This window comes from Hyperoodon ampullatus (genome assembly GCF_949752795.1).
Source record: "Hyperoodon ampullatus genome assembly, chromosome: 8".
In the NCBI taxonomy this organism is placed as follows: Eukaryota; Metazoa; Chordata; class Mammalia; order Artiodactyla; family Ziphiidae; genus Hyperoodon; species Hyperoodon ampullatus.
In genome coordinates, this window is record NC_136921.1 from 55,982,988 (window position 1) to 55,995,224 (window position 12,237).

Consider the following 12,237-nt stretch of genomic DNA (forward strand, 5'->3'; position numbering starts at 1 on the left):
TGTTGAAACTAAGATTCCTGATATCTATTATATTTGCCTGAAATTGCCAGTCTAATTGAGCTCTAAAATCTTATGTACTATGATTTCAAACCTCCCTTCAAGACTACTGTGGTCACCTACTTGCTAAATTTCAAACAAACCAACACACCAAGTAAGCCAATCAATTTGTATAAAAACATCTTCCTTCTCTTTTCTTGTTGAGAGAAAATAAAATGAACTCTTCTAACTATTTGATTATGATAATTTAACAACATTACCATTGTCATATACATATATGCTATGCTATGGGGCATATTACTAAGGATAAGAAGCCAGTCCAATAAGAACTGTATTCAGAAGACTTTATACCAGGGTGAATGAGAGAGCCAAAAAATGCTATGTACAATAAAAGTGGGTCCTTAGAATTCTGCTTATGTATATTTTTATCTTTGGTTCATTTGTTTGTTTTTTTGGAATAGCACATAAGCCTAATAAGAATAAAGCAATGGAATAAGAATATAAGAGCAATAAGAATAAACAAGGGAAACCCTTTGCTTCTTGACCTAGCACAGATAGTATTATATTAATAGGTGATTGGATCAATACAGAACTACTCCACTTTTGCTTTGTTCTAGTCTTCTCTACCATGGAAAATAATCCTTATGTTGGAAAGCTACAAAGTGGTGAGAGGTAATAGGATGTAATTTTAAAAAAATGGTCCATGGAGCTCAACAACATGAATTTGGATCCAGACTCTTCTCTCATGAGTTATACGATCTTGTACAACTTATTTGCTCTGAGTCTTGCTTGATGATATCAATAGTTTCATCCTCAGAGGGTTAGGAGTATTAAAGGCGATAATTCATGGAAGGCACTTTGACACAGTAACAACCTAATAAGTGGTAGGTAACAGGGAACAGAAGCCCAAAGTAGGTAAGAGAATATCTAAGAATTCTAAACTTGACAATCTTTCAAGGCCTAGAAGAATCGTATCCCAATGTACTAAAATAATTTTTAAAATCAATAATGATGCTATGGCCAGTAACCTTTGAGAAGTCATGGCAAATGATAGATGTGCTGGACTGTTTGCCCCAATTTTCAAAAAAGAGGGGAAAACTTAGTCATTCCAACCAGCCTGCTAGATGTTTTAATCTCCAGGGACATTCCAGATGCATTATGGATTATGAAACGGATATTCTAAATACAATTTTAAAAGGTAGTTGTGATTGCTAAAACCAGCATTTAGTCAAGTGCAAGTCATGCTGAAAGTGTGACTCCTAATGCAGGAAAGTGGGTGAAAAAAAAAAAAAGAGAGAGACTCTCAGTATCATGAAAGCAACAAGAATGGAGAGGAAATCCTTAATGAGTCACACATGAAGAGCAGATTGTTGGGAAAGACATGCGAACAGGTGAGGCAGGTGAGGGCCTCAGGCGAAGACTGAGTTTTAGTTAAAGGTAGTTTTTAGTAGGAAGATAGAGGTTAAGGTTATTTCTTCTCAGCAGAATGGCACACAGTAGACCCTTACTAAATATTTGTTCAGTAGATGAATACATGAATGAATGATTTGGATTAAGTTCTAAAGAGAAGGGTGGAAAATTGTAATATAAGAATTAAAAGCTTGTGAGAGTCAGTATGAAGAAGGCGAGGCTCTTTGCATAGAGATGGGAGTTAAGTAGCACATATATAGAGGCCTAGAGGTCGACCAACCAGGACCACTGGGCCAAATCCAGGCCAGCACTTGATTTTGTGCAGCCCACGAGCTAAGAATAACTTTTACATTTTTAAATGATTGAAAAAAATCCAAAGAAGAGTAATGTTTTGTGACATGTGAAAATAATATAAAATTCAATTTTCAGTGTCCATACATAAAACCACTGCTTTTTTGTTGTTTTACTGTTGCAGAAGGAGCCAGTTATTAAGCAGTAATAATGTGCTAAGCACTTTATAAATGTTATTTATATAATTCTCACTACAACCTGTGAGATATAATTCACTCTTCCCATTTTACTGATGAGCAAACTGAAACTTATGTTTCAGCCAAGTTCACACAGTTTATTAGTGGCAGAGTCAGAAACTATCAGTACATCCACAGTAATCTGCCTTTCCAGAGTTTCCATTTCCTCCTAGGATGAAAGCACTGGCTCTAAGAGTAGTAAGACCATGAGATGTTTATTAAAGAGGGTTGAGGAGTGTGCTGAATGCTTAGAGGGCAGCTTTGGACCTGAATCAGAGGAAGAGAATGGTTTAGGCAGACACATTTCTAAGAGAGGTATATGAATTTAATTCTCATAAGTCCTTCATGATTTGGATACTATTATTAACATCCCATGTTGGATAAGGGGTGGATTTCTTAAAGACCATTTCCCAGGTAAAAGGCCCAGCATGTGGACACTCAAACGCTTTGGCTCTTTTGATGGGTGACACCACTGGGCCTCCAAAGGCTCATCCAATCCTACATTTCTAGGATCCCACGTTCAGAAGCACTAAGGGAAGGCTTCCTATGGATTGAAGGATTCCAGTGTCCTGCATTCTTCCCTGAGACTTCTTTCTCTGCCCCCTCCTCCTCTCCCCCATCTTCACCTCCCAACTAGGCTTCTCAGACCTTTCAGTTAATAGCTCTGTTCCTGAATCACAACAAATCAATCAGCATATGAAGAAATGCAGCAGAGTTTAAAGTTCAAGTGTTTAGGGATGTGAAGGCATGAAACTCTCCTAACAGAAAGCCTGGAGGCAGATGACAATCTTTTGTCAAAGATTCAGCAGCTGTAGATTTCTGGAAGCGGTTTGTAACCTTGGAGCTGGCCTGTTTATTCCTGCCTTTGCTGCCTTTGGCGCTGAAAGCAGCCACTTTCCCACTGGGAACTTACCGGCTGGCCCCTGCTGCCAAAACAGGAAGTGATTTGAGTGTCGTCTGTTTTTAGGACTTTCTTAACTTCAAGAGTTTTAAAACAAGTTTCAGCAGTGGATTTACTGCTTTGCTTTACTTTACTACTCATTTCTTCTAAAACGCCTGTGCCGGGGTTAAAGTCTCAGGGGCAAAGTCCTGTACAAATAGTCACTTAGTAACGAGCTTTGCAAACCCAGCCTCTCCAGCACGTTAAATTCAAAGCAGGGCTTTTTTGTGGTTTTTGGTTTTTTGGATAGAAACTGGTGAGGGTGAAGATAAAAAGAAGGAACAGGAAAGAGAAGGAAGAGAGAAGTTAGACCTCACTTCCCTCCTTGTCTTTCTCAGAAAACCAAACATGGCATCTTCCATGAAGAGCTTGTTTTCTGACCACAGCAGATATGTTGAATCTTTCCGGAGGTTTCTCGACAATTCCACGGAGCATCAGTGCATGAAGCAATTCATGGATGAGAAGCTGCCGGGCATAATAGCAAGGTAACCAAAAAAAAAAAAAAAAAAAAAAGGGCCGTTTTTGTCCCAGGGACAAGCCTCGGTCTCGTTCTGTGCAGTGATAGATGGGTCAAGGCCATCCCGGGAGGCTGGGCGCGGGGATAAGAACGAGGTACTGACAGCCGCCCCGCTCGACCCTCCGGTGCCCCTTCTCCTGCCGCATTTCAGTTAGACGCTTGCTTGAAACGTTCAAAGGCTCTGATTTGTGCTGGATTTCCAGCTGCTCAGAGATAAGCGTTAACCATCTGAAGGCACAAATCCACATTCCTTTGGGAAAAGATAAGATCCCAATCTTTGAGCCCAGATTTTTCAGCCCTCCTCTAAATTTTACTTTCAAAAAAAAAAAAAAAAAAAAAAATCCCCAACGGAGTCTAGTATTTTTGCATTAGAATCAAATAATTACCAAATACTATTTACCCCTGAGGATTGAGTGGGTACCTCTCAATTCTCTTAATACCCATTTAAATTCATTTTCCTTATCCATTATAGTTACCACTCTCCAAAAAAAAAAAAAAATTGTCTTTTACTTTCAACTTAATATTAGCAATGTGGCCCTAAAAAAGCATTTTCCCATTATCAGTGAAACTCACTAGTGTCTATCCTTCTCGCAGACTCCTTTTTTTTTTTTTTTTTTTGGTGATTAATGTGTTCAATTTGTGCCAGAGCTGATAAGCATTATGAGAGCAACAGATTTCACATGGCAATGATAATCAAATCACCTATCTGGGGGTGCATTGCTGGAACTTACTCTGCGCTTCAGGAAATAATGATGGAAAACTGGGAAAAATGGCTGGGGATCCAATTTGCAACTGGAAAGGAAAGTTTCCTATCAGCAAAGGAAACTGATTATTTTTATCTTTTGCTGGATTTTTCTATTGTAGGCCTGTAATTCTTTCACCAGGACAGTTAACTCCACCTGACCAGAGAAGGCATTGTTGGATGTATATAGAATTTTATTTCCCTTTCTATCTTCTATTTTTCATGGTTCAGTTTTTAAATGTTTTTTTTAACTTGAATATCATATATTAATAAGTAATAAGTAATAGGATAACAATGCAAAAATCAAAGCAGACAGCAAATACAATTTCTTATCTAGGAACTAATTATAGTTTACTTCTTTGAGTCTTTTTGTTCATTTCTAAAATTAAAGGTAATGAGTTAATTTCTGAGTTCTTTTGCAATACTAAGCAACTGTGTTCATGTCTGTGGCTTATGCAGATCCTTGGTTTACTTCAGCCATCCGTTTGGTTTGAAGACATACTATGGATGCTTAGAGTAACAACAACAAAAATAGTGGTTCCTTGCCTTACCCACTTCCATTCCTGATTCGGGCTTTCCGGAGACAACCACTTTCAACACTCTGAAAACATTTGGTTGTTGCTTATGGAATTTTCTTTCCTAATTCTAAATAACATGTTATTCTCTTTCTTAATTTTGATGTATTAAAGTAGCTAAATAAACATGCACATCCCTCTCCCCATCATGTCAATACAACATATATATATATATAGTGGGTATATATAATATATATGTGTATGTATATATATATATATATGTCTAAATTCTGGTTAATTTGTTTATATCATATCATTTTGCCTGTGTAAATATTTTTCATAATTGAACAATGCATTTATACTATCATTACTATTATCATTATATTTCCTTTCATGTACAGCCTTTTGTTTTTCCTAGAGTTAACTATTGTCTTGATTTTAGTTTATTTACTTAGCTTCCTATGTACCTATCACTACTTATACCCCAAGCAGAAGTATGAATCTCCTCTCAATATATTCCAACAGATCAAGTAACCTGCTGATTTTTCCTCATGGGAACATCTTTTCTGGAGTTCTCTGTTCTTTTTTCCAGTCTGGGTTGATTTGCTTTTGGCCTGCTATACAAGTATTGATGAGGAATTTATTTCATCTTCTAGAAATTCCCTTCTCTCTCCAGTACTGAATTCCTGGCTTCTGGATCTCATGCTGTTTTTTTTCTTGGTTTCTTTAGTCTTTTTTTTTTTTTTCTTCCCTGCTAATCCTTTAAGAGCTTTCTAAGAAAGAGTGCATGGGAGGTAAATTTTTTGAGACTTTGTGTATTTAAAAATGCTTTCACTCCTTGCTCATCATTGTTAGATAGTTAGGGTATAAAACTCTACAATGAAAATGATTTTATATCAGAAATTTAAAGATATTTTTCCATGGTCTTGTAGTTACTGTTGAGAGATCTAATGCCATTCAAATTCTTCATCTTTGGTTTGTGACCTTTTTGTTGTTTTTTGTTTTTTAGGATCTTCTCTCATATCTAGTATTCTGAAATTTTAAGATGATGAGTTATGGTGTGGGTCTTTCTCACCCATTTTTGTGAGTAGTCCCTGGGCCATTTCAATTAAGATCAGATCCTTCAGTTTAGGGAAGCTTTGGTATTATTTAATCATTCCTGCCCTCTGTTTTTTTTTTTTTTTTCCTTTCCTTCTGGAACTTCTATTCATCAAACAGAAGACTTTCTCAGTTGATTCTCTAATTTTCTTATATTTCCAGTTTTCACAATTTTATCTTTCAGCCCTCTATTGTTTGCTATTGTATTTTTAATTTCCAAGAATGTTCCTTTTTTATAGCATCCTGTTCGTCTTTCATAGATATAATACCGTCTTTTATCTATTATAAAATTTTCCTCTGCTCTCTGCATGTTTCTTCTAAATTCTCCTTTTCTGTTTCTTTTGGTCTCTCTCATGTTAGGGGAGCTCCCCAACTACTGATGAGTCTTGGTTGTCCATCCAATCAAATAATGAGGCACTAAAAATTAGTTCAGGTCCTCTTTGTGTATGTACAGGAACAGTCTGTTGAGCAGTTGGCTCACTGTAGTAATCGATGTAGATTTTGAACTTGATGGGAGATTCTCAGATGCCAATATAGATAAGTTTATTTAGTGAAATGGATTATTTTTTCACAGAGGAATTATTCAATCCCCTATCTGGAGGTGGTAAGCAGGGTGAGGATGGTTACAGCATACAGCTGTAAATAGTAAAGTTTGTTGTTGTAACATATAATGCCTTTAGATCCTTGCCCAGAAAATAGCAAGTTTTCAATAATTCTTAGTTATCATCATAATATATGAAATAGGATGATAATAGTATCTAACTCATAGAGGAGTTGTAAGAATTCAAAGAGTTAATTCACTACAGATGACCAACAGGCACATAAAAAGATGCCCAACATTGCTAATTCTTAGAGAAATGCAAATCAAAACTACAATAAGGTACCACCTCACTCCGGTCAGAATGACCATCATTAAAAAGTCTACAAATAACAAATGCTGGAGAAGGTGTGGAGAAAAGGGAACCCTCCTACACTGTTGGTGGGAATGTAAGTTGGTGCAGCCACTATGGAAAACAGTATGGAGGTTCCTCAGAACACTAAAAATAGAATTACCATATGATCCAGCAATCCCACTCCTAGGCATATATTCAGGCAAAACTATAATTCAAAAATATACATGCACCCCTATGTTCATAGCAGCACTATTCACAATAGCCAAGACATGGAAACAACCTGAATGTCCATCAACAAATGAATGGATAAAGAAGATGTGGTACATACACACAATGGAATACTACTCAGCCATGCCATTTGTGGGACTTCCCTGGTGGCGCAGTGGTTAAGAATCTGCCTGCCAATGCAGGGGACATGGCTTTGATCCCTGGTCCAGAAGATCCCACAAGCTGTGGAGAAACTACGCCTGTGCACCACAACTACTGAGCCTGTGCTCTAGAGCCCGCAAGCCACAACTGCTGAAGCCTGCACACTCTAGGGCCCACGTGCCGCAACTACTGAGCCTGCATGCTGCAGCTACTGAAGCTTGCGCTCCTAGAGCCCATGCTCAGCAACAAGAGAAGCCACTGCAGTGAGAAGCTGTGCACTACAACAAAGAGTAATTAGAGAAAACCTGCACGCAGCAACAGAGACCCAATGCAGCCAAAAAAAAAAAAAAAAGAAATAACGCCATTTGCAGCAACATGGATGCAACTAGAGATTATTACACTAAGTGAAATAAATCAGAAAGAGAAAGACAAATGCCATATGATATCACTTATATGTTGAATCTACAATGTGACACAAATGAACCTACCTAGGAAACAGAAACAGAATCACGGACACAGAGAACAGACTGGTGGTTGCCAAGGAGGAGGGGGTTGGGGGAGGGATGGAGTGGGAGGTTGGGGTTAGCTGATGTGAGCTTTTTTTTTTTAAATAAATTTACTTATTTATCTATTTATTTATTTTTGGCTGCTGTGGGTCTTCGTTGCTGCGTGCGGGCTTTCTCTAGTTGAGGCGAGCAGGGGCTACTCTTCATTGCGGTGCACAGGCTTCTCATCGCAGTGGCCTCTTCCGCTGTGGAGCACAGGCTCTAGGCACACAGGCTCAGCAGTTGTGACACACGGGCTCAGTACTGTGGCACGCAGGCTCAGTACTTGTGGCTTGTGGGCTCTAGAGCACAGGCTCAGTAGTTGTGGCGCACGGGCCCAGCCACCCCGCGGCACGTGGGATCCTCCCGGACCAGGGATCGAACCTGTGTCCTCTGCATCGGCAGGCAGACCCTCAACCAATGCACCACCAGGGAAGTCCCAGATGTGAGCTTTTACATACAGAGTAAATAAACAACAAGGTCCTACTGTATAGCACAGAGAACTATATTCAGTATCCTACGATAAACCATAATGGAAAAGAATATAAAAAAATACTGTATATATATGTATAATTGAGTCATTTTGCTGTACAGCAGTAATTAATACAACATTGTATATCAGCTATACTTCAATAAAATTTTTTTTTTAAAAAGAGTTAAGTCATATAAATCACTTAGCTGTGCCTGGAATAATAATAATAAGTTGAGTGCTTGTCATGTGCAGACACATTTCTAAAAGATTCACATCAGTTATATCATTTAATCCTCACAACTCCTCCATAAGGCAGATACTATAATTATAACCCTATAAGGTAGGTGGTATTATTATCCTATTTCTTAGAATCAGTAATAAAGGTACAGAGAAGTTAAATAACTTGCTCAAGGTTACATACTAGAAGCTAGGATTTCAACCTAGGTGTTCTGTTCGCTATGCTAGCTAGTGATAGAAGCATTTTTAAGAATTAACCAAGAGCACAGACAGGGTTGGGTGTATTAGGACTCATGATTATGAACTGGAAGATAATTAGAACTGAGGAAGGCAACTCATTCATAGGTGTCCTTGACTCTGTGTTTCCCAGTGTCCTTAAGAACTCTGCTTCAATCTGTCTTCTTCCTATTACTCTGGGAAGGCTCTTCACTTTAGCCAAAAGCTAGGCTTCTTTTCCATCCTGAAGCACAAACAAACAAGCACCATTCTTTCAGTTCATGTTTCCTCTCTAGCAGTCTCCCTTTTTCGTTCTCACTCTTTCATCCTTTTTCAAAAATCTCTAGATCTTCTTCTTCTTTATTGAGTTCACTTTTAATCCCACTGCCATCTGACTCCTGCCCTCAACCACCTTTTAAAGCTGCTATTATCAAAGATATTCATATTGCCAAATTCAATGGAGAGTTGTCCTTTTTTTATGTTCTAGTAGTACAGTCTGCCACGTACAATGGCCTTTTCCTTCTCTAATTCTCTTATCATCTCTCTGAGCTTTACTGCTTTCCTCTCTGTCTTCTTTGTGTGTTTCCCATTATCCCTTGACTTTTAAAAGTTGGTATCTTGTCATAATCCCACTGCTCTTCTCTTTGCTATACCCTTGGGTGATAGAATCTATTCTCCTAGTTTCGACCATTACTATATGATAATTCTCCAGAATACATCATCAATCCTGATCTCTCTCCTACCCAGCTTCAATCTTGCATATCCAAATGTCTGTTGAATTCAGATTTATCAAAACCTCCCCCCAAAAAAACACAAAAAAAACTGACAAAACATAAACTTGCCATAAAATCATATTGTCCAGCTTCCTTTTAGATACCACGCTTCACCCAGTCATCCAAATTCTCAACGTGGCAGGCATTGTGCACCTCGTCCTTTTTCTGACCCCTCATTTTTTTTTTTTTTTTTACATCAGTTTAAAGAAAGTCCTACTGTTGCATCCCAGTCCATCAATTCCACTCTATCTCTGCATAGAGCCATAATACTGGGCTTTTTTGTCTCACATTTCAACTTAAGAGCAAAGTGGTCTTTTCATTTTTATGTATCAGTGCTTAGGATAGGCACATAATAAATGTTTAATAAACATTTGTTTATTGAAAGGAAGTTAGCAAGAAGAAGGAAAGGAGGCAAATATCAGAGAGAGTATGAATCACCTTAGCCTTTCTCCCATCTACAATGAATGGCTTATATATTACCAGACTCAAAGCCCACTTTTTCTGTTTTTGTTCTCCAAACAATCTTCAAACAAATGCTATTTCCTACCTCTGAGATGTTTATAGTGCTGTTTCTAAAAGTATCCCAGTTCAACATTGGTAATAAGTGGAACCTTCTAAAGATTTCTGAAGACAGCAATATAACCACTGAAATGATTGAGGCCTTTCTTGTTGGCCTAGTTTTTGTTCACTGTAATTTTAGTCTGTTCTCTTCAACTAGACTTGATGATCAGATTTTACAAACCACCTGGCACATTTTTCTTAAACTACATTTTTTTTTCTTTTTCAGTATTGGAGACACAAAATCTGAAATTAAGATTCTAAGCATTGGTGGAGGTGCAGGTATGAATAACACATTTTAAAATTTGTATTTCGCTCCAAACATCATGCTGTCTGACAGCAATATTGTTCATTCTTTAGGAAAGCCATTTTCCTTTGCTTTTGGCAGAGATTAGATTATTAAAACTAGTAAGAGACATACTACTTCAACTAAGATTAATATCCGCATAGATTTATAGGGTTTAGGACATCGGCCTTCATTATTATCTATGATATGGATATGTGTGGCTTTCTTATTTTTTTATATAAATGGAAAAAATATAGGATAACTTTGAGGATAACTTTGATCCAAAATGATTTAACTGTTCACAGAAAAGGGAAATTTCATAAGACATTCCTTAAGCTTGTGCCACTTAAAGCAAGGTCCATAGACTGGTTAATGGTTTGCAAACTATTAGTGGTGCATGAGAAGATAAGTGTGCACTGGAATGTAAATCAATGCACAGCTCCTTTCACTGAGAAAGCATTGCTATGGGGAAAAATATGCTTAATGACATAGTTAATTTACACTCTTGTGACCCCACTCTTTTTGAGTTGCACTGGCCTAAACCATTCCCTTCCTCTGGCTCAGTTCTAAAGCTGCCCTCTAAGAATTCAGCACACTCCCCAACTCCCTTTCGTAAGCAGTTCATGTTCTCATTACTTAGAGCCAGTGCTTTTATCCTAGGGGAAATGGGAAGTCTGGAAAGACAGGTTAATGTGGGTGTAGTTTCTGACTCTGCCACTAATGAATTGTGTGAACTTGGCTGAAACATAAGCTTCAGTTTGCTCATCAGTAAAATGGGAACAGTGAATTGTCTCATAGGTTTGTAGTGAGGTTTATATAGATTAGTTTATAAAGTGCTTCTATAAGGTGGAGGTAGGTCCTTTCTGCAAAAATAAAACAAGAAAATTCATCTCCAGACTTTGCCTCATATCAAACTCCTGAGTAGTATTTGCTTTACTTTTAAGTTGCTAGTCATCTGGAGGTCCGAGTTAACATAATAATAATATATATATTATATAATATATATGATATATTAATACTATAATAATATAATATAGTCATATATTATTTATAATATATAATATATCCATATATAATAATATATAGTCATATATAATATTTAAACATATTATTCATATGTTTATATCCTTATTATTGTTTTCATTTGAAGTAACCACGGAGTGATGGTTAGTATAGGTTACAACTTGGTAACAAGTGGACACTACATTACCACTTGTCACATAGTGCCAAATGGTAATCTCTTGAGTCTTCTAAGGGTAATGTTCTAATCCTACATGAATGAGTTGAATTGTGCCCATCTTAACACAAAGATAACCAAGAGCCCTCTAATGGAATAGGATAGCTAGTTTTTGATGTCATCATTTGCTCATTTTTCATAAAATACACTGTAATATAATGTAATAAGGACTGACTCTTAAAATAATTTTACATTATTATCATCTTTCACCAAGAAAACAGAAACCAACAAGGACAGGTAATGAAAGATACTGTCATGAATGATCTAATACAGTGTGTTTAAGCTAAAATACTCTATTATTGCTTGTGATATTTTATGTCCTAAGGTTTATAAGAGTGATGAATTGCCCAAAGAGTGTCCTATTAATTCATTTAACCAAGACAGTCATTTTCAGTGTGTTTTGCAAATGAATTTCAGGCAACCACAGGCAATGAGACTATCATTTGATAGTGTCACTTCTGCTTGGACAAGAAAAGAAGCCCTACAAGGAAAAGTAATTAAAAACAATCTCTACCGTGGCCAAGTTAATTGACCTTTTAATATAAAGTTAATTGAATTTCTAATGTAAATTTATCAAGATGCTTATAAGCTATCTAGAGAAAGGAACATTTGCCCCACACAGTGATTCCTTACATAAAGGTGCACATAGGGGCTAATACAGAGAACTTTTCCAAACAGAGGGAGCAGCACTTGGTGTTCTTCTGACTGAGCCCTAACATTGTATTAATAACAAGCTCTGCCTTGGGGAGAATATGGGTGCCCTTTAAGCTCATTCTTCATAAGAAACTGATCAGAAACATAAGAACTGCAAGAGAAATTCAAGCTGTAAATACTTAGTCTTCACTGCTCAAGTAAGTTACATGAAATCAAAAGCAAGGCACTTAAAACCCCTAGGTCTAGAGGTC

The 12,237-nt window shown here is 37.2% G+C and overlaps 1 protein-coding gene across 1 annotated transcript in view; it reads left to right on the forward strand.

Annotated features, from left to right (window-relative positions):
- Positions 1–3,082: 3,082 nt before the first annotated feature.
- HNMT (histamine N-methyltransferase) overlaps positions 3,083–12,237 on the forward strand; it is a 36,040-nt gene continuing 26,885 nt past the window's right edge. Inside the window, exons 1-2 of the mRNA XM_079710493.1 lie at positions 3,083–3,359; positions 10,039–10,091. Coding sequence (XP_079566619.1) covers positions 3,223–3,359; positions 10,039–10,091 — 190 coding nt within the window. The 5' untranslated portion in view covers positions 3,083–3,222. The remainder of the gene's footprint in view (positions 3,360–10,038; positions 10,092–12,237) is intronic.